Source organism: Ceratotherium simum, chromosome 36, assembly GCF_057802395.1.
Source record: "Ceratotherium simum simum isolate JZ-2026a chromosome 36, ASM5780239v1, whole genome shotgun sequence".
Taxonomy (NCBI): domain Eukaryota; kingdom Metazoa; phylum Chordata; class Mammalia; order Perissodactyla; family Rhinocerotidae; genus Ceratotherium; species Ceratotherium simum.
This window is the reverse complement of record NC_141935.1, coordinates 670,852-688,362: the sequence shown is the minus strand read 5'-3', so window position 1 is coordinate 688,362 and position 17,511 is coordinate 670,852. Positions and strand designations below refer to the sequence as shown.

The 17,511-nt window shown below is 48.1% G+C and overlaps 1 protein-coding gene across 2 annotated transcripts; it reads left to right on the top strand.

Moving 5' to 3' along the window:
• The first annotated feature begins 4,657 nt into the window (after positions 1–4,657).
• Positions 4,658–8,498, top strand: LOC147912329 (alpha-1,3-mannosyl-glycoprotein 4-beta-N-acetylglucosaminyltransferase-like protein MGAT4E). 2 transcript variants are annotated; one of them, XM_087424261.1, is made up of 3 exons: positions 4,658–4,864; positions 5,244–5,340; positions 6,180–8,498. In XM_087424261.1, exons 1-3 carry the CDS (start codon positions 4,739–4,741, stop codon positions 7,322–7,324), a joined length of 1,368 nt encoding a protein of 455 aa, XP_087280387.1. In that variant the 5' UTR covers positions 4,658–4,738; the 3' UTR covers positions 7,325–8,498. The 2 variants fall into 2 exon arrangements, with proteins under 2 accessions (XP_087280387.1, XP_087280388.1); XM_087424262.1 differs by having other exon boundaries at positions 4,727–4,864; positions 5,214–5,340.
• The last annotated feature ends 9,013 nt before the right edge of the window (positions 8,499–17,511 follow it).

Sequence of the window (17,511 nt, the reverse complement as noted above, 5' to 3'; positions counted from 1 at the left end):
CCAGCAGACACTGGCAAGTGGGATGTTCCCACTGTGCAGCCAGCCCTGCCCATAGGGGTGGGGAGAGGCAGAGTTACCCACACTAGGGCTTCAGGCTGTGTTTCCTCTGGTTCTGGTTGGGCCACTTGAGGGCCTGGACTCCCAAGGAGCAAGCCAGTGCTGCTGAGAGGGAGAGGGAAACTCAGGTCCTCTGTTCATGGTAGAGCGGCTGCCACCACCACTAACTAACATCTCTGGGCTGAGGGGCCCCTCTTAGCATGCTCTATGGCCTTGGGTAGTTGGAATGTTTGGAATTCTCTGTATCCCAGATGAAAGTCTTCCAACAAGAAGAAAATGGCTTCCACACTTATTATATCAGAACTCCACAGAGCACTAGCAATCTACCATGCTCATTCGAAATTCACAGTGTTCAAATTGTGTTGTGTCAAGCACAGGATCTGACTCACAAAGTGCTAACTGCTAATTCCCTTTCTTCTTTCCCCTGGCAGGAAGGGGTGATATGTAGCAACTAGAAATACTGTACTAACAGGAATAAGACAGGGCTAGTGGCTGGGAGTAATTCATAGTCTATTGGACATATCAACCCTGTGAAGTAGGTGGGTATTATTGTCACCATTTTTTCAGATGGAGAAACTGAGACTCAGAAAGGTTATTTAGCCAAAGTCACACAGATACTAACAGAACTAGGACTGGAATGGTGATCCTAGAGCCTTTGATCTTGCCCAAACACCAAGCTGACTTCTTTAAAGGTGAAGGGGGACATAGAAACCCCATTCTGAATCTCACCACCAGCTGCCCCTTAACCTGCCAACATGTATCCATTCTCTGTCCTCTAAGCCACAGTGGCTTCACACTTTGACTGTGATCTCCAGTACTTCTGTTTACATACCAACAGTTTCACAAAACCATACTTGCCCTATGCAGTGATGCACTTATGCTGGTTGAGACCCATGAAGTTGGTTTTATAACCCATTAATGGCTTGTGACCCTCAATTGGAAAAATGCTGCTCTGAGGTTAGTTTGTCCCGCTGTTCAGCAGCTTTCCAGAGGATATAGATCAAGTGGTGAATTTTCTCTACTCATACCCATGTAGTCTTGAATCCTGGCCACTGCCCCTTTTCCCCCATGCCCCCATAAGTCTTCCAGAACACTGTCCATGTCGTATACAAAACCAACCAGGATCTCTTAGCCAGATAAGAGATAATCTCCTATTTGTTTTCATCCTCCCTCTGCCTGCAGCCCTTCAACCCAGGGATCACTTTGTGCCCCATCTTTTAGCACCTTATCCGGTACCGGTGCCCAGTATAAGACCAGGATCTTCTAGCATATTCTTCATGTCTCCCAAGACCTGACTTAGAACAGGGTCAAACATTCAAATGCCTACAGGAGACAGAAGTAAATGAGTGACATCAGCCAGATGGAGTCTGAAAAAGTGAGAATGCATGTCCAGCTACCGGGGCCACAACTACACAGGCCAGGATGGCAGCAAGTTGTAATTTTTCAAGAGAAGCCTGAGTCTAGGTTTTTATACAAGCTCTCCTAATTTTTAAATGTTCAATCTTCAATCGAATTTTTAAAAAACTGTGTGGGCCAACCAAATGTATTTGTGCCAGACTGTGTTCTATGTGGAGCCACCTCCCTGGAGAGGCTAGTGGGATGACGGGCATGCTGACCTTCAGAAAGGACAATGGTTACCAAGGGAGCACTAGCTGAGGCACCCAGAGATAAATGCCGGAATGCAGGGGGCTCCTGCCCCACCCTACCCTGCAGATCCAGTTCATGCTCCTACGCTTAAAGGAGAACTCTGACTTCCAGCAGAGCATACACCGTGGCAACAGGCACAGAGTCATAGATAGCCTACCCCTAACTGCAATGTTGATGGGTGGGGAGGGGTCATGGCTTTTCAATATTTATTTTTTCCTCTCCCTTAACTTTTTGCCTCCTCTAAAGTCCTCAGAGCAGTGGGAATCAGGAATCTGAAAGTGCTGTGCATGTGCAAGAATCTATAAGTAAAAATTTGGATGGGGGTTTAAGAATAAAGGGAGATGGACCTCTCAGATATGAGGGAAAAGAAGGCAGTGCTGGTCTCCACAGTTGAAAACAGTAGTTTTTCCTTAGAGTAAAAGGGCTAATATTGAGTGCTTGTGATATGCCAGGCATTTTTGTGTGGACGATTTCTTTTAATCCTCATAAGGACTCTTCAGAGGAGCAATCATTATCTTCATTTTCTAGATGAGGGGATCAGAGAGGCTGAGTCGTTCGGCCAAGGTCACATGGCCAGTAAGTTTAGCAGAGCCAGATCCGGCCCAGGCCGAGTCCAGAATCTGAGCTCCGAACCATGACCCACATATTGCCTTCTCTGCTGACTGCCCAGTCCACCTGGCACTGCTGTATCCCCCACACCTGGCAGAGTGTTTGTTGAAGAAGTAGACCATTCACCATTATCACATAATCCCTGATCATTAGTGAGTTAATAAATACTTGTTGAGCACATTCTCTAGGCAGGTACTGTGCAAAGTTCTGTAGATGCAGCATGGAGTAAAACTAAGTCCCTGCCCTTCAGGGGCTTATATTCTAGTCTAGGGGACAGAGACAGACAAGAAACACATACAGGTAAGATAGTTTCTCATAGAAATAAATGCTAAAGAAAATACAATACATGATAAGAGTAATGAGAAATGAGGTGGGGCTAATTCATAAAGACAGCTCTTTCAAGTTTTTCTGTGTAGGGTTGCAGAGGAATGGGGCAAAATTTGGAAAGATCATGAATTCAGGGAGGGATTTCGCTTCTCCCCCACCAAAAGATAGTAGAGCTCCTTCTTATAGTGCCAGGATGGTCCAGTAGAGAGGGAGAAGTAGATGGTGCAGAGGAAAAAGAGGGTAATTGCAGGGATGAAGAAGGTGAGAGGGAGTAGGAGCCAGAGCACAACCCCCCCAGGGGAGGATGACGGCAGTGAGAAGTGGAGGAGAGGAGGTTCTCTTTTCTCTGTTAAAGATACTGATGCTGGTCTTTGGGATGCATAATAATTAATAGCTACCAATTATTAAGCATGCATCGCTCACACGTCAAGTCCTGTCCATGTGTACCTCTTGAGGATGGGGAGGAGGTGGGGAGGACACAAGAGTAACATCACAGAGGGAGCCTAGCTCAAGGGTGGAAAACTGCTCTGCCCTCTCACTCTCTTTGCTCCTCGCGCCCGGAGCCACTGGGCCTCGGCACCCCAGCTCCTCTTATTCCTCTCTCTCCTGCCTCTTCCTGACGCCTGTTGAACCCAGAGGGCTGAACGAGGACAGTGCTCCCAATGTGACTGGCACATGACACAGGAGGCGCAGAGGGGAATGGAGCTGTGCCTGTGGTGTAATTGTAAAGCCTTTTGACTCAGGGTATGTATCCATATATTTCTGTTCTAGAGAAAAGAAGCCTATTTTTTTTACATAAATTGGTTTGTATCTGAATCACCTATCTGACTAAGAGTCTGGGCTTAAGGAAACCAGGTAAGAAAAGTTCCATCTGTGAAGCATTACTACCATATATAAGTATTATTTTTATAACTCCCATCAAAAAGCTAAATGGTGAAGGGAGAGAAGTCTGTTAACCTCTACCAAAATACTAAACCAGCAGGGATCCATGAAAACAGGGAGATTAGAGAGTTCTACAGTCTCGGGAGCACAGAAATGACTGACAATTTCTTTCCTGAACATGCAGGGAAAGAATCAGGAGCAGGTGACAAGGCGTATTAAAGCCTTTTCTCTGATCATTTAGAAACAATCAGAGAAACACATTCTTACTGGAGAAAAGACAGTAACAGGAAGAAAGCAGCATACGAGCGTGTTTGAGGCTGAGCCAGCCTGAATTCCAATAGCCCATCACTCGTGAAAGGATTTTTTTTACACTAAGTTAACAGAATGATGTTCTAATCAGGGTCTGTAAATAAGACTAAAGATTGGGTGCTGGCCCAGTGGCTTAGCCGTTAAGTGGGGGCGCTTTGCTACTGGCGGCCCGGGTTCGGATCCCGGGCGCGCACCGATGCACCGCTTCTCCGGCCGTGCTGGGGCCGCGTCCCACATACAGCAACTGGAAGGATGTACAACTGTCTACTGGGGCTTTGGGGGAAAAAAAAGGAGGATTGGCAATAGATGTTAGCTCAGAGCCGGTCTTCCTCAGAAAAGGGGAGGATTAGCATGGATGTTAGCTCAGGGCTGATCTTCCTCATAAAAAAACAAAAAAGACTAAAGATTGGAATAAATTAAGGATATCCTTTATAAAAAAGTAAGAAAGGCACCAAATTGCTTAGGACTTAGCAACACTCCAAGTTCAACTATTTTAATAAATACTTTGACTTTTGTTTAAAAAGCAGGAGTGGGTGGTGACCATCTATTTTCTAAAATAAACAGGCCGTGTCACAGAAGCCCCAGCTGACCCTCATCATTTTGAGAGGGGAAAACTTTGGAAAAGTTGAATCTCCAGAAAAAGCAATACAGAGAAGGCAGCAAAGGTCACAGCAAAGGTGGCCTTCCTTCTTCAGGTGGGGATAAGGCTGTGTCCTGCCAGGTTCCCAGCCCAGATAAAAAGGCAGGCTTGGGAAAAAGCTAATGATGAGCGAGGATAGAATATGGGGGTGTGAGGGGAAGGCTTCCAGGGACAAAGGGCAAGTTCCAGGCATGGACGGGATGGAGAGAGTCCCCAGCTGCACATGTGGATTTTTTGCTACAGGAACCTTCTCCCGTCACAGACAGCATGTGGTGTTCCATCAGGCGCTGCTTTGTAATCTCAGTGGGCGTCGGATTCCTGTGGCTCTTCATCACTTTGAAAGTCCCCAGGGAAATTGAAGATTACCAAAATGTGATGACAATCCAAGGCCAAGTATCCACCTTTGCTCTCAGTGTGGATTGAGGATGCAGGGTGGGAATGGGTGGACAGGTAGACTCTCAAAAGCACCTGTTATCTTTTCACCTGAGAGCAGGAAGCTCCAAAGGGAGTTGGGGTATGGACCTGGACCCATTGGTCCATAAAGAAGCTGCATTTCCCCCATATTTGTTAAGGTAAGGAAGAGAGCAAATACGTCTTGAGCTCTGGGTACTCTGGCCAGTGGTCAGACATCCCGAGGACATGCCAGGCTCACTTTAGGGAGGATGATTCACTCCACCTCTTGTCCCGGAAAAGCTTACGGGAAGCCACTAGGGGCTAAACTCGGTTATTTTTATGAAAGCAGGTGCATGATTTGCCTTTGTCAATGTCCCAGGAGGACAGTTCTAGCAGAGGGGAGGACCTGAGACCACTAGAAGACTGGCAGAATCTCACCCCCAAATATATGAAAAAAATCCAGCAGAGAAGAGTGAGTTCCAAGGAGGGGAAGGGGGCACCCAAGTAGGGCCATCAAGAGAAGTGTAGCTAGGAAGGCGAGAAGGGGAGGAGAGGCAGGACTGTGCCCAGAGAATTGGAATCTGGCAGACAATTCTCTCCCCACCAAGACATCTATATATCAGGAATGAGGAAGAGGAGGGAAAGATAAAGGGAGTTGTTGTAGGAAGACAGAATCACTGGATTAGAGAGCATTTAGATTAGAAGGAGCCTTAGGGTCATGGTCCAACTCCCTCAGTTTTATGGATCAGGAACTAAGTGCAGGGTGAAGAGACTTGCTCAAGGTCACACAGTCAGTGGCAGAACTGGGACAAGAACCTTGGGCTCCTGACTTCTAAGAGAAGTGCTTTTCCTAATATATCTTCTTCAAAGGAGAGTTTGGGAAGATGAACTGGATAAAAACAAAAAGAATTATAATAACTATAATAATAGCTAATATTTATTGAGCACTTAAACCATATGCCACAAAATTCTGGCTCAAAGAAGACTCAGAAGGACCCACAGGCACTCAGCATCACCTAGCTTAGTACTTCTCAAACTTTAGTGTGCATACAAGGCACCTGGTGATATTGTTAAAATGCAGATTCTGTTTAACTAGATTTGAGGTGAGAGCCCAGATTCTACATTTCTAACATGAGGCTGATGTTGCTGGACCAAGGACCACACTTTGAGTAGCAAGGATCTAAACATCCCCTCTACCAAAAGGGAGGGAAAAAAGGAAGAGAGCAAGTCCCAAAGAGCACCCTGCCCCCTAAGCCTGTGACCACCCTGACCACCAGCGCACACTGACCAGTGTCCCTCTTTCACCTCTCCTCAGCATGGCTGACGGTGGGGCTCTCCTCAGTGCCACGACCGGACCAAAGCAGCCTCTTGTACACGCTGCTCTCCCTATTCCGGGCTTCGTCTAAGGCTGAGCAGAAACGTCTCACGGTGCTGGTCCACCTGGCAGATTCTGACCTCACCTGGCTCAGAGAAACCATCGTCCATATTTCAAGCCTCTTTGGCCCACAGATCTTGGCAGGTCAGTTGCTGCTGATTCATGCTCCATCGGACATCTACCCCACTGTGGAAGACGTCAAGGACGAGGCGTATCAAGGGGAATTCTACGCCAAGCAGAATATAGATCATGCCTTCCTCGTGAGCTTTGCCACAAAGCTCTCTGATTATTTCCTGTTACTGGAGGACAATGCCTTTTGTGCCCCCAACTTTGTCACCCACATTCCTTGGAAGGTGAACACTATGCGGTCCAACCCATGGGTGCTGCTGGAGTTCTCTAACGTGGGCTTCCTTGGCAAACTCTTCCACAGCAGTGACCTCCCCGTCCTGGCCCATTTCCTTCTCCTGTTCTACAAGGAAAAGCCCCTTGACAGGTTGATCCCTCATTTTCATACCCTCCTGGCCCAGAAAAACCCAATCCTCTGCAGACCTTTCCTCTTCTACCACAGGATCTCCTACTTCACCTCTAATGACAGCCAGAAGGCCACGATAGTTCAGAAAAAGAACCTCTATGGTCCTGACAACCCACCTGGAGCCATTTTCACTGACATGAAGGTTTTTGATGTTCATTTCCCCTGGGAGGCCTACACTCTGGACGAGTCATTCTTTTGGACCCACAATGTTAGTGCGGGGAACTACCTGACAGTCATTTTGAACCATCCAGCAAACTTGAGCAGAGTGCAAGTGTTGACAGGCACCATCGTGGATGGAAAGTATGCCCTGGAGAAGGGGCCGGTGGAGCTGGGCTACGACCCCGAGGGGATGCCTCAATACTGCACCAGCTTTGCCCTGCTGGGCCGTCTCTTAGAAGGGCAGATGGATCAGGAGATATTTCTGAGAAGTATGAGGTACGACGTGAGCTGTGTAAGGCTGGTGGTGAAAGCGAATCAGGTTGGTGGTCTCATGATCAGGCATATTCACCTGTGGGAGGAAAACGCCAAAGTGGCAGAAGCAGCTCAGAGTTGAAGATAACGCAGTAAGACTATGAAAAATTAAAATCCTGCAGCTATTTCATTCTAGCCTGTGTGACACAGGGGAGATGCAAGGAAATGAGGGGCAGAGAAAGAACACTGGTTCTTTTGGTGCCACCAAGATGTTAGGAGACCTATTCCTTCCTTTTTCTACCCAAATAAGCAACTCTTATAGGATATCTTTTTCTGGGGCAGATATCACTTAGCCAACTTGGGGAAAGGCCTTGTTCACTCTCAGAATCTTTATATTCCTGGGGTGCTGAGATCAGCACAAATATAGGGTGTTTGCGTGTATGCATACACACACTTACATGTTCACACATACTCAGAGGTGTAATGTGGTAACAGGAGGGTGAATGGGGACACTCGGGGGAGTCCCTAGAATTGACAACATAAGAAGCCAAGAAAGGGACTCTCACTAGAAGTTGAACTCTCTGAAGTTCAAGAAAGTAGCAGATGGACCGATAGTCATAAAATTAATCCCGTAACACTGTCCTTTCAAGCTGTCTCATGGTGCCAATCCCATTCCCTCTTTTCCTCACAAACACACTTGGGCATAAATGGTTTGAAACTAAAGCTTCATTTTCTCACCAGCATTCACTCCTAAACTGCCCCCTGGCTTCTGCATCCACAGTGCTACTGAAACTCTTGCCTATTGGTAATGACAAAAATGGTCGAAACCTAGTGGCATTTTTTTCAGATCTCATTCTCCTTAACTCTCTACAGCAATACACAACACTAATTAGTCTTCCTTCTTGGAACAGACTTCTTCCTTGACTCGGGATTCATGCATTCATCAGATATTTACTGAGTGCCTACTATGTGCCAGGCACAAAAAAGCCCCTGTTGGGGTTAAGTACAGGACTTTTGGGAGCACAAAGCTGCTGTTCCTAAACATTCTTGTGGGCTTAGGAAAGGCTTTTGGAAGATGTGACATCTAAGCCTAGACCTGTCAGATAGTTAGAGAAGATAGCTAGGTGTTGTGGGAAGAAGGTCAGGGAGACTTTCCAGTAAAACAAAGAGCATGCAGAGAAGTGGGCCAGAGTTGAGAAAGAACATGGCTCATTTGGGAAAACACAAATCATTTACTGAGACTGGAGATGGAGGGCAAGCTGGAATAGAGTGGGGCAGAAGACGAAGCCACAGGACTAAGAAAGGACCAGCTTAAGAAGGGCCATAGAGGCAGGGGCTGGGGGAGGGGGGGGAAAGAAGGGCCATAGACAATTCAGTGGGGGAAAGAATAGTCTTTTCAACAAATGGTGTTGGAACAACTGAATATCCACATGCAAAAGAATGAAGTGGGACTCCTACCTCACATCATATAAAAAATTAACTTAAAATGGATCATAGACCTAAGTGTAAGAGCTAAAACTATAAAACTCTTAGAAGAAAACATAGGTGTAAATCATTGTGACCTTGGATTAGGCAACAGTTTATTAGATGTGACACCAAAAGCACAAGCAATCAAATAGATAAATTGGACTACGTCAAAATTAAAAACTTTTGTGCCTCACAGGATACTATTAAGAAAGGGAAAAGACAACCCACAGAAAGGAAGAAAATATCTGCAAATCACATATCTGATAAGAGACTGGTAGCCAGAATATATAAAGAAATCTTACATTCAATAATAAAGACAGGGGCCAGCCCGGTGGTGTAGTGGTTAAGTTCACTCACTCCACTTTGGCGGCCCGGGATTCACAGGTTCAGATCCCGGGCATAGACCTGTACACTGCTTATCAAGCCATGCTGTGGCAGGCGTCCCACATATAAAGTAGAGGAAGATGGGCATGGGTGTTAGCCCAGGGCCAATCTTCCTCAGCAAAAAGAGGAGGATTGGCAAAGGATGTTAGCTCAGGGCTAATCTTCCTTACATACATACATACTTACACACATACATACATACATACATACATAAATATAAAAAAATAAATAATAAAAGACAAATAACCCAATTAAAAATGGGCAAAGGATTTGAATGGACATTTCTCCAAAGAAGATATACCAATGGTCAATAAGCATAAGAAAAGATGCTCATCATTAGGGAAATGCAAATCAAAACCACAATGAAATACCACTTCACACCCACTAGGAAGGCTATAATCAAAAAAACGGAAAATAAGTTTTTGGTGTATTGCTAAGGATTTGGGGAAATTGGAACCTTCATACATTGTCGGTGGGGTTGTAAAATGGTGCAGCCTCTTTGGAAAACTATTTAGCAGTTCCTCAAAAGCAATTCCACTCCTAGGTATGTACTCAAGAAAATGAAAACATACATCCACACACACTTGTTCACAGCAGTGTTATAATAACCAAAAAGTGGAAACAATCCACATGTCCATCAACTGATGAATGGATAAGGAAAACGTGGTGTATCCATACAATGAAATATTATTTGGCCATAAAAATAAATGGAGTACTGATACATGCTACAACATGCAAAAACCTTAAAAACATCATGCTACATGCAAGAAATCAGTCACAAAAGGCCCCATATTATATGATTCCATTTATATGAAATGTCCAGAATAAGCAAATCCATAGAAATAGAAGTAGGTTAGGGGCCGGCCCCGTGGCTTAGCGGTTAGGTGCGCGCTCCGCTGCTGGTGGCCCGGGTTCGGATCCCCGGCGCGCACCGACGCACCTCTTCTCCGGCAATGCTGAGGCCGCGTCCCACATACAGCAACTGGAAGGATGTGCAGCTATGACATACAACTATCTACTGGGGCTTTGGGGGGAAAAAATAAATAAATAAAATTAAAATAACTGTTTGAAAAAAAAAAAAAAGAAGTAGGTTAGTGTCCAGGGGCTGGGGGAAAGGAGAATGGAGAATGGCTGGTAATGGGTATGGGGTTTCTTTTGGGGGTGATAAAAATGTTCTAAAATTGATTGTAGTAATGTTTGCACAACTCTGTGAATATACTAAAAACTACTAGATTGTATACTATAAGAAGAGTGAATTTTATGGTATGTGAATTATATCGCAATAAAGCAGTTATTAAGGAAAAAAAAAGCTGTAGAAACAAATTAAAGGGTTTAGACTATCCCAAAGGCAATAGGGAATCATGGAACAGCTTCACAGGAGAGTGAAATGGCCTTGCTGTGCTCTGGAGATACTATAGGGACCACATGCAGACCAGACTGAGGGGTCAAGATGGGAAAACCAATTAGAACTGAACAAGAAGATATGTACATGGTATCTATCTTGGTGCCTGGTACCAAACAGAAGCCCACTGAGTGACATTGCCCACTTCCCTTGTCTTCTCCCTCCTTCCCTTCTCTTCCATAAATCATACACGAATCTGTATTTCCACAGACCTCTCTGATGAATTGTTGTCTCTGTCATTGACACCATTTCCTCCACCCATCCCTAAAGATGGGAATATTCCAAGGCCTTTTCTTACTCATCTTATTTCTTATTCATCTATATCTGCTTTCTTTGACTTTTCAATCACTCTCATAGTTTCACCTGCATGAACTTTCAAGTACCACCTAGGTCGCATCATCCTCTGAGGTCTCCAATCGGGGCCTCAGTGTCTTATCTCTAGTTGATGATGAATACCCTCCATTTGGCTGTTTTACTGTCTTCTCAAGCTCAACACGTCTAAAACCAAATTCTTTAGCTTATTCCAAAAGCCAGTACCCCCTTCTAGGCGTGTCTATGTCTGCCAATGGTTACCATACATAAACTCAAAATCTTGAAACAGCTTTAAAAAGGTGTCTATGAACCACTTGCATCAGAATCACCTGGAATTGGTTGTTTAAAATGCTTTTACCAAATCTTGCTCATTCTCCAATCAAAGTGCTTCAACCTCTGTAGTTTCCTATTTTCATATCCACCCCAATCGAGACCAGATATCACTTAGGCTCACATTCAAACTTTTCCACAGAGTGACTTCTACGAGCCAGGGAGCACTATGGCCCTGGGCACCGGGGAGAAGAGGTCAGAGGCTGTAGACTCTGGCCTTGAAGAGCTCCTAGCCTAGTAAGAGACAAACAAAACACAGAGTTAAGGGAACACAGAGGAGGAGGAGGTGACTGTGCCTGGAGCCATCAGGGAAGGCTTCACAGAGGAGGTGACAAACAGATATTTCTCGGGCAGAAAAGCGTGGGTGAAGGATGCGAGCAGAGGGACTGACAACTCATCGGGCATCCTCTCCCTGAAGTGGCTGTTCACCCCTCTCCGGGGCCCTCAGGAAACACAGGTGAAGCAGGCCTCGTGCAAGAAGAACCCAGGAGCAAAGCTGTCCTAAGCGCAGCCGAGCCTCAGCCTCGTGTCTGGGAGACGGCGGGCGTGGCAGGCCTGTGGCCCAGGCGGAGCTGCCGCTCAGCTTTCCTGGATTGGCGCCACGTGGGAATGTGGGCCCAGTGTTGCTAGATCTGGCAGTTTTTCAGGAGAAGCTGGAAATCCCAATTGTTATGTAAGAGCTCCTAATTTTTTAAATGTTAATTCAAAAAATATAAAAACATGGTTTTAGAACACCACAAGCCACTCCTCTGCTCTGGGAGGCTTTCCCAGATCTCCAGTTTCATCCCAGGTCATAGCCCCTTCACTAGGTCACAACTTCCCTGGATACTTTCTGGGAATTGTCTTAGCTTCAGAAGCACTGGTCACCTAGATGGAGTCATGGGACACAGCCTCGTCTATCAGTCACATACACCATCTCTGAGTGTGGATGACTCTGCAGATGGCTGAGCTGACCTGCTGTTCAGTTTATTAGCTTCACTTTCAGACTGGCATCTTCCTGATATTACCCACTCACCCTAGTGGGGCTTGGTGTCCTCCTGAAGAATCACACCATTTAGGGTAAGCCATCAAATGATTTACAATGAGTTCTATAATTCGAAAGAAAGCCCTGTCACTATGGATTGGGGTATAGCACCAAAGGCTGCGGGGCCTGAAAGAGATGGCTGAAGTTTAGGGTTTAGGGTGGAGCTCAGCCAGGTCCTGGCTGGATGTGACTGAACTAGCTGAGGAGGGCGAGGCAAGTCAAAGCCACACCCGACAAAGCAGGCATGCCACGTCCCCAAGATTGGCCTCCTCTCCATGTGCTGGGGTGTGGGGTCTCACCTTGAAGCAGCTGAATGGTGAAGGTAGACAATGAGATGAATTGTTATGGGGTTGGCAGAGGAACACTGCAGGATGGTCACCGGGCTCTGGGGATGAGTACCGGGTGTCAGCTTCCTTAGACCTCTCCTTAAAGACGACCCCAGCAAGGGCGGGGTGGGGGAGCATACATGTGCCTGATGGAGCCTTTCTGGCCCACCTTCCTCACAACCTCCTTCTCCGGGACATCCTGTCTCCTAAAGCAGATGCCTGCTCCCTGTTTCCAGTGAGCGTTAGGACAGGGGAAGCCAAGAAAGTCACTGTTAGATCAAAATTGTTTTAATTTTCCTTGGGAGAAGTGAACTCTGCAAAGGCTTCTTTGCACCCAATTCTGCCCTTGCCCTCTCCAACTCCTGGCCTGAGCTTTTTGGGATCAACGAAACACAGAGGCCTTGTCAGATTTCCAGTTCACCCTGGGCCCCAGGGCCCTTCATCCACACTTCCCTTACAAAACTTCTTTCCATGTCCTGCTAACCTTGCTCTGGCCTCTCACAAGCCAGACACCCTCTTACAAAAAGCTAAAGGAATTGAGATTTTGCTTGAGAGAAAGATGAGGGGTGACCTTCTTAAGGAAAGGAAATGTTGCTTTAAGAGGATGTTTTTAAAAAGGAGGTCTTATGGTGAGTGGTTACAACATGGCCTTTAGAGTCAGCCCAACAGGGTTCAGAGCTCAGTTGTTGTTGACTGGCTGAGCGACCGAGGTTACTCTCAACTCCAGATCTCAGTTTTCTCACCAGGTAAAATGGGGGTAACAGGAGAGGCTTGCTGTGAGAATTAAGAGGTGAGAAGTACCTTGGGCACTTAGAACACTGCTTGGTACTTAGTAAGCACCAGGTAAGTATTGGCCATCATTGGTATCACAGTGAAAAGTACTACTAGTAGAAAGTATTACAGTAGAAAGTACTACTAGTAGAAAGTATTGCTAGTAATATTGCTAGTAGAAAGAAGGAGAGACCACGTAGCTCCTGTCGAGTGTGCCATGGCTCCATGACCCCCATGCACCCCCCACCCGGCCTGGCATCCCCTTCTTTCCTGCAGGCTAACCTCTGCCTCTTCCCCAAGATCCAGCTCAGCAGCCCCTTCAGGGAGCTCCCAGGGCACCTTAGTTGGATGTATGGACAGTGAGTTCCTGTTTACCTCTCATCCATTGTCCAGACTCAGCGGGTTTCTTGAGTGAGGAATGACCCCTTGCTCTGTACATCACTTTAGCTCATAAAGCTCAGAGGAATACATCATCTGATTTAATCTTCAGAAGCACACTGGAGGGGCGAACCCGGTTTTACAGATTGAAATATGTAAAAATGAGAGAGATGATTACCTGGAGTCTGCAGGGTTTGCCCGGCAATCCCCTGGGATTGCCAGGACCCTAGCTGAGGCCCCGGCATTTGTTACCTGTGCAGCCAAAGGAGGCTCCCGTTGAAGGAGAGGCTTCTGAGAAACCTCACACAAGTTACCACCCAGCCCCTCCGCTGACCTTGATTCCTGTTGGTCCAGGCCCTCTCAATCCACAGAATCTGCAACACTTCAGCCCCACACCAGGTGCCAGCCCTTCCTGGGATGCAGCTTTCCCTGGCCAGGGGAAGGCGGGGTCCCCCTTCCATCAGTGGGGCTCCAGTGGGGGTGGGAAGGAAGCCAAGCAAAGGGGGAGCACAAGCCCCCCATCCCAAGGCTCCCCTCACGTCAGTCCAGCTGTCTTCCTCACTGCCCTCTTCTCCTCCCTCTAGCCTGCCACATCCTTTATCAAAAGCACCTGCCTCGTGTCCTCCCAAATTCCCTTTTAGGGGAATGGTGTTTGGGTCTCTTGGTTGCTGGGCTCTTGCTACCAAGCACTGGCCGGGTGGGATGGGCTCTGGCTGGGAGGCCTTGTCACCCATCACTCCTGGTGAGTGGGGAGAAGCCCACACTGCCCATGGGTCCACAGTGAGACCCCTGCCTCCTTCCCCTCAGCTCCCACCCCCAGAACCAGGACCAGTTGCAACCCTTTTCTTCCATGTTTTTTATTCACCCAAACCTTCACTGAGTTCCCACTGAATACTAAGCACATGAGATGAGGTGTCTCAGTGCAAATCTCACCTTCTCCATGATGAAGCCTTTGAGGCTCTCCCTGGGAACAAGTAAGCTCTCTCTGTTGGTGAGGTTCAATGGAAAGCCCATAGGCTTTGGTGTCACCCAGACCTGGGCTTTAGTCTCAGCTCTATTTACTAGCTGAGAGATCTAGAAATGTGATTAACCTCTCTGAGCCAGTATCCCCATCTGTATAACAAGGATTCCATCCGCTACACAGGGTTGGCATGGGGGTTGAAGGAAGTCAGATGCAAGGCAGATGACAGACCCTCTGAGAGCCTCAGCTCACCCTGCCTTCGCTCCAGGAGACACAGGGGACTAGCACTCGGACCCTCTTCCCTCCCACCCCACCAGCAGAGGAAGACCACAGGCTTTGGCTCACTCCTGAGGGCCTGCTCCTTTGAGCTGTGTCTGGGGTTGCTCCCTGTTGACACACCCCCAGGGCTCCAGGACTGCACAGTCAGCCCTACCACAGGGTCTGAGCTCCCTCCCTCTTTCCCAGGGAGCCTCAGACAGGCCCAGGCGGGTAGGACATTTCCCTGGTGTGGCCAGCCCTGCCCCAGGTGGGTGGGGAGGGGCAGATTTTCCCAGCAAAAGGCCTCAGGGCATGATTCTCCTCTTTCTGGTTGGGCTGCTTTAGAAGTCCTGGACACCCAGAGAGCAATATTGCCAACAAGAGGACTCAGAGACAAGACGGAGGGAAACCTTGGCTCCCTGCCCTCCACAGGCATCTCTATCTCCCCCGCAGTCCACTGGGGCAGTGGTGGTATCCACCTTGTAGGGGAAGGGGAAAGTAGCAGGGTGGGGGTGGTCTGGAGGTGTGAACTCAGACACCTGAACTCTGTGATCCCCAGTGTTCTGATCTGTGGGATGAAGACACCACTCACGGGGCTGCTGTGGGAGTCCGACGAGATCAGGATGTGTGCAGCTCAGAAACACATCCACTGGGTCACGACAGCACCCAGTGTGCAGTCCTTCAACGGCTTCCCCACAGCTCTTGGGTAAACACGTGTTTAGCACTGCCTACAGCCACCTCACTAACCTCATCCCCACCACTGCAGCCACACGGTTCCTTACCATTCTTTCCAGGGCCTGAGCTCATGCCTGAGCAGTGGCTTTCCCACCAGCTGCTCCCTGGCCTGGACCTCCCCCATCTGGCTAACTACTCGTCCTCAGAGAAGCCTTCCCTGACCACCCCCGCAAGCCCAGGGCCTCCTGTCGCTTGCTCTCTTTGCATAACTCAAGGTAGTTGTGCAACTGTTGAAGTCCTGTAACCCACTGGAGGGTGTGTTTCCCGAGACAGGAGCCCTGTGTGTCTGTTTTGTCCACCACTGTATCCCCAAGGCCGTGCAGAGAATACGAGAGTCATTTTATTATTTGTTGAAAGTAAAAGCTATAGAATTTAAGCAGCTTCACCCCCATTCTACTCTTCAGCCCCCCCGAGCCTGAACTCTGTGGCTGTCATAGCCCCTCCCCTGCCCCCACCTCACACTTTCAGCCCAGCACTTGCTCCCCATCTGCAGAAGAAACGAGGGGGCTGCTCTAACTTCCCCTCAGTCCTCTCTGCCAAAACCTGAAATTCTGTCACTCGTATCGCCCCTCTTTGCTCCCTTTCATGACCCCAGAAGAACGTGGCCTGTTGACCCTATCTCCTTACCTTCAGGTCTGGGGCTGTTCTGCAGGTTACTCACCTGTCAGCAAACCTCCCGAGGACTGCTCCCATCCCTCTCGGTCAACCGAGGAGCAGGGCCTCTCCCATCAAATGGCTCAAGTCCAGGTCCAGCTGTGCCCTGTCCTAGCTCTCAGGCCTTGGACAAATCAGCTTCTGCACGGGTTTCCTCACCTGTAAGACAGGGGTACCACTTCACAAAATGGTTGCAATCAGGAGGTCACAGATCACTACCCATGTGCCAGACACTGTGCCAAGCACCTCACGTGCCTCATTCGGTGAGCTCCACACGACAGAATCAATCTACCTTACTTTATGCTTGAGGTTACTGACGCGCAGAGGGGCTAAGCCCTGGCTTGCTCACACCCACAAGCTCCCTCCAGAGCCCTGAGCTCTTTCCTGACCGCAGGCTCGCTCTGTCCAGTCAGGGGCTGAGCAGGTGCTCATAGGTTCAGGTTGTTTAGATTCAACCTCAACAAGTTACTGAAGGCAGCTGGGAGGCTTGTGTCCTGAAGCTCCTTCAGCTTCTGCAAGTGTGTGCTAACGTTGAGGTAGCGCCGGGGAAACATGAGGGATTCCTCCTCTCCCTCTCGCTGAGGAATGAACTCCCAGCTCTCTCTGGCCCCTGTGACCGTGCAGGGATGTGACTGTGCAGTAGACGGGGATGACAGGACAAGAAGCAGTTACAGCGTTCAAGAGAGGTGAAGGAACTTGCAAGTCAGTCAAAGTCCTTTATTTTATGTCAGGAAGTTAGGGCACAATTTTTTTCTCCATTTTTTAAAGCTATATTTTGTTTGGGCCAAGCGTGTCAGATTGAGGAACAATTTTGCTAGAAAGTACGTGCTGACACGCTTTTATTACACTGTTTCCTCAGAGGTCTGGGGCCCCTTGGGCAGTGGTTCTCAACTTTGGCTGCACATTCACTTCACCTAACGGGTCCTTTAAAAAAATACCCGAGTGGGGCCGGCCCCGTGGCTTGGTGGTTGGGTGAGCGCGCTCCGCTGCTGGCGACCCGGGTTCGGATCCCGGGCTCGCACCGACACACTGCTTCTCCGGCCACGCTGAGGCCGCGTCCCACATACAGCAACTAGAAGGATGTGCAGCTGTGACACACAACTATCTACTGGGGCTTTGGGGGGAAAAGTAAATAAATAAAATCTTTAAAAAAAAAAAAAAATACCCGAGTGTGGACCCTAGCCTAGACCAGTTCTAGGAAGCTCTAGGGTAGGGCCCAGGCAGATCTCCTGTGCACAAACCACTGCCTGAGAACAGCACCCCTCACCATGCGCTCTGGAACCAGCAGCCTCAGCATCACCTGGAACCTGTTCCAAATGCAAATTCT